This window comes from Galeopterus variegatus, unplaced genomic scaffold (genome assembly GCF_000696425.1).
Source record: "Galeopterus variegatus unplaced genomic scaffold, G_variegatus-3.0.2 Scaffold3070, whole genome shotgun sequence".
Classification (NCBI taxonomy): Eukaryota; Metazoa; Chordata; class Mammalia; order Dermoptera; family Cynocephalidae; genus Galeopterus; species Galeopterus variegatus.
Genome location: NW_007729181.1, coordinates 16,242 through 21,083, shown reverse-complemented (window position 1 = coordinate 21,083; position 4,842 = coordinate 16,242). Strand labels below are relative to the sequence as shown.

At 45.1% G+C, this 4,842-nt stretch overlaps 1 protein-coding gene across 1 annotated transcript in view; it reads right to left on the bottom strand.

Moving 5' to 3' along the window:
- Positions 1 to 3,980, bottom strand: part of LAMA4 (laminin, alpha 4) — a 147,133-nt gene extending 143,153 nt beyond the window's left edge. Inside the window, exon 1 of the mRNA XM_008583885.1 lies at positions 3,635 to 3,980. Within this exon, the coding sequence (XP_008582107.1) occupies positions 3,635 to 3,829 (195 nt within the window). The 5' untranslated portion in view covers positions 3,830 to 3,980. The remainder of the gene's footprint in view (positions 1 to 3,634) is intronic.
- Positions 3,981 to 4,842: the final 862 nt, after the last annotated feature.

Below are 4,842 nucleotides of genomic sequence, written 5' to 3'. Positions count from 1 at the left end.
CTTTGCCCACCCACACCTACTGAAAGTCACTGTTCTCACCACGCACTCAGGAATAATGGACTCAGTAAACTGCTTGCCAAAAAGCAGAAGGTGGGCATTTTCACCATCTACTCTGCTACAAAAAAGAATGAAATACTACCATTTGTGGCAACATAGATGGACTTAGAAAAAATTATATTAAGTGAAATAAGTCAGGCAGAGAAAAAGAAATACCACATGTTCTCACTTATTTGTGGGAGCTAAAAATAAATAAATAAATAAATGTACAAACAAACGGGGTTGGGGGTGTGGGTAAGAAGACACAACAATCACTACAATTCCTTGAACTTGTTAAGACAAGTGAACAGATATAATGTTGATGGGAGGAGGGAGAATGGGGGGGAAGAGGACTCAGTAAAGGGACACGAAAATCAACTACATTGTATATTGATAAAATAAAAAAAATAAATAAACAAAAAGCAGAAGGTAGGAAAATTCTCCCCACAACTAGCCCACATTTACCCAGGGATGCTCCTCTTTTCAAATTCTTTGCATCCTGGGAGAAGCTTGGGTGTGTTTTATGAGGGGGGGGGGCTTCCTTCTTGGTCAGCTAGTGCTTTCCATCTTTTCACTCTGAGCATGTTTTATGTGTTTGTTCCCCAGCTCACGCTGGGCACCACAGTGTGCCACAGTCCGTGTCTTGGGCTGAGGACCCAGGGATGGAGGGGACACAAGCCCTGCTACCGAGGAGCTTGAAAGAACCCTAGGAAAGCCTTCAGCCAAGCACCTCCCATTGCTCCATGCTTGCCTTAATATTTTTCTTCCTTCCCTTTGAAGGAGAACTGCAGAATAACCATTCATATAAATTCGATTCAAATAAAGTGCATGAATTTATTTTAGATTTTTTTATATTTAGAATATCTTCCCATCCACACACTGAACCTCTCCCACCAATAACGTGTGCATCTTCTCTTTCTCTATGTAAATCCAGGCTCCTGAACTGCTCCAGCAAAGTGGTTGTACCATGTTATTAAATCTCTGGAATGTATTTGGTTTAAGGTCTACTTACTGGCTATAAAGAGCATGGGAAACCTATGGTGGGGCCCTGGGATTGCCATGGGACCACAGGGTAACTGAAGACATTATGTGAAACTATGCTGTGGGAACATAATTACCTCAATCCCACCCTTTCTACACCATATACTTTGACCTTCCTGGAATGACTAATGTCTTCTTTCTGTTTCTGTAAACCAAAAACCTCAGCTGGCATTCTGAATCTATTAGACTCTGACAGTATTACAAATTTAACTCACTATAGGACATTATTTCTGGTTGGAAGAGTATAGACAAACAGACATAATAACAGTTTGAAGTAAAATAGTATTATAAAAACGAAGTTCTGAAAAATATTCTCAAGTAAGGGTTTCTTTTAATCTAATCATCATATATTTTATATGATAATAATAATAACTCTTAGCACGTGCAAAGCATTTATACTATGTCAAGCATGTGCTGAGCATTCTATTTTACCTAATTTCATCATGATAACTCTATAAGGTATGAAGTAGACATCAATAGCTTCTCTAAGCCTCAGTTTCTTTACCTGCAATTTGGGCATCTGTAACTTGCCCAAGGTCAAGGAGCTTGCAATTTAAACTTGGGATCATCAGCCTGAAAGCCTGCAATCTAAAACACTTTGCTGGGCCACCTTCCTATTATTTCACTGAACATATGAGTATATAAGAAATTGATTAGGGTCTCAACTTTAAGTTTCCCTGAAACTCAGATAATTATTTTCTCAATTTTTTGTAGAGTGAGAGTTACAGAAAACTGTTGTGTGTGACTCTTTAGATTTAACAGATAAAAATACAGGATGCCCAGATAAATTTGAATTTCAGATGAACAATGAAGAATTTTTTTAGTATAAATACCTCCTATGCAATATTTGGGACATGCCCAAATATTTACTTATCTTTATCTGAAATTCGAATTTAATTGAGTGTCCTATATTTTATCTGCCAATCCTATCTTTAAGTCAAACATTTCATTCAGGGACTTTCCATGCTCAAAGCGACAGGTGGAGATAATGCTCTGGGGGTTAGTTCTAAGTCTGTAGAATGCAATGCCTTCCCATTGTGTGCAGTCTATCCTGGTCTGGCTTCTCCCCAGTTTCTGGATAAAAAGCTGACCAGAAGTCATGTCCCCTCTTTTTAATGGAGGTTACATTTTACACCACAATGAGAACTTGGTATACTCTGGCCCTACCCAGCCCATTCGTCCCCCAACCTTTTTGGGGAACATGGGTAGGGCTCATTCTGAAGAAGGAACATCTTTATGTGCCTTATTTTTAATCATCAATAATTAATAACGGCAGTTATACTGAAAATTAGTAGAATTAACAGAAATAATCCAGATGTCAGTGGTGTTAGAAATGGTGTCAACCCACCTAACATTTAGCTGTGTGTTTGCCAGAACCATAGTTATAGTATACATGTGTGTGTGCTTTGTTAGGTCAATTGCTCTGTCCTTTCCCATGAACTTAGGTGGCTTCATTTTCCTCCTCAGCCTCTCCCACGCGTACTGGACATGCTGTTGTCTGTCTCAGCTCAGGGGGCTCTTAAATCACTTACTCTGGACTTACCCTCCATCACCAAATTTCTACACTTTGGTTATGTTTTCAACTTAAAAGCTATTGTAAGATCCTCAAACAGCAGCTCATTAAATAAACATAAAATCAATAGCATATCCTGATCATTTTTGCTTTGGGGGTGGGGCTTAATTACAATCGGAACGTCTTGCTTCTGGAATGTAGTGGCTCATTTCTGTTTAGGGTATCTGCTCTGCCATTTTTTAAAAGCTTCTTTTGTGACTGTCACCCTCACTCACACCCCCTCTCCCCTCCCATTGCAGAAGCCTTCTGTTTAACCTGAGACAAAAAGTTAGGTTTTACACTATGTTTTAACAGCACAGAGGAGCAGGACGCCAGTGACAGGACTCACACATTAAGTACTGGGGCTTGACAAAATGACTCTATTGGGACACGGACGTGGCAGAAAGCCACTGACACGCTGCTGCACTCCCAGGTGACAGTCTAGCAGACCGATTCCGAGCACGAAGGACACACGCATTTCTGCCAGTTTGAAAAGACATGTTCCAGAGCCTAAACTTTCAACTCACAACATCCAAATCTCACTTACAAAGTAAAACTGTGCATTTCAAGTTTGTGAACGGATCTAGTCCAGGTGAAACTCTCAAGGCAGTGGGGGAGGGAAAGAGGCGGGGAGAGAGAGTGCCAAGTGTAGNAGTACTGGGGCTTGACAAAATGACTCTATTGGGACACGGACGTGGCAGAAAGCCACTGACATGCTGCTGCACTCCCAGGTGACAGTCTAGCAGGCCGATTCCGAGCACGAAGGACACACGCATTTCTGCCAGTTTGAAAAGACACGTTCCAGAGCCTAAACTTTCAACTTACAACATCCAAATCTAACTTACAAAGTAAAACTGTGCATTTCAAGTTTGTGAACGGATCTAGTCCCGGTGAAACTCTCAAGGCAGTGGGGGAGGGAAAGAGGCGGGGAGAGAGAGTGCCAAGTGTAGCCCAGACCGGGGGCGCAGGTGCCCCAGCAGAGTGGCCACGGCAGGGACACCGTACCTCGGCCGCAGGCGGCAGGCGTCCCAGAGCCACGCGGGGCTCGCTCGTCTCCAGCGGGTCTTGCCTGCCGACCGCTGAGCTCCCTTCAGTGTCAAAAGGAGAAGCGTTGTCGTCTCCGGACGCCGCGCGGGAGCAGGCAACGCCCCAGAGGAGCCACAGAGGCACGACTGAGCGCCAGGCTGAGCTCAAAGTCATCTCTCCGCTGACGTCCAACAGGGCTCCTCCAGGGCTCGGCCACTGTTGGTCCACGTCGGTGTCCCCGCTGGTGCGGCGGCGCCTCGCTTCCTTTACCTTCCCTCCCTCTGCAGTGTCCAGATGTGGGGACGCCAGGCAGCCCGGCCAGCAGCTTAGTAAAAAGAGGGAGAGTGAGTGTAAGCCAGCGCCCCAGTCTCTATCTCTGATCTCTCTCTCTCTCTGTTCAAGAACGACCCCCCTTCCCCCCCACCCCGCTCTGGCTCAAGGACCTACAGACGGATGGAGTTTAAAGCCCAGCATCAAAAGGCGAGCGCGCCTGGCCACCTCCTCTCCCGGCGGGTCAGGACTGAGGACTGCGCTGTTCTGGCTTCCTTCCCACACTCATTCTCACCACTCCCTTTTTACCTTCCACTTCCAGGCCCTCCCACTCCAAGTTGGCTTTCCAGACACCAGGTCGGGCCTTGCCTTGCGGCCTCCCCTCCCCTTCCAGTTTGGAGCCCCTCCAAGTGCTCCAGATGAATATTCAGCCTTTGTGATTGCTTCCTCACGGCTCTTATTTATTTAGCTAGGGTGCCGGATGTTTTATCTGTATTTATATAGATCTTTTATGTGGCCCTGCTAGTTTGCAGGAAAGTGGGTGGAAAAGGGATTCCAGGGGCGGGAGCCAGAGGTAAAAGGCAGAGAGGCGGGGAGCCCACTTTCTTGAGCAAGATTTCTCATTTTCTAGACATAGGCTGTTGCACACTTTGTGCTAGTATCTTCTCTGGAGACTGGTTGGCCACCCCTCTTCATCCCTACAGTCCTCACCCAGAGGACTTAAGAGAAGAATATCTTTCACTGCAGCACTGGAAAATGACTTCATTACTCAAATGCATGAACTTTTATTTACAAAGAACATCTTGTTTTCATCCTAAAGAGGTGCTTTGTAAGGGACCTGGAACAAGGCTTGCAGTGTATGAGCCTGTCAAATATACTGCCCACAGCCCCGACCTCTTCCTCTTGGCCTGTAATCT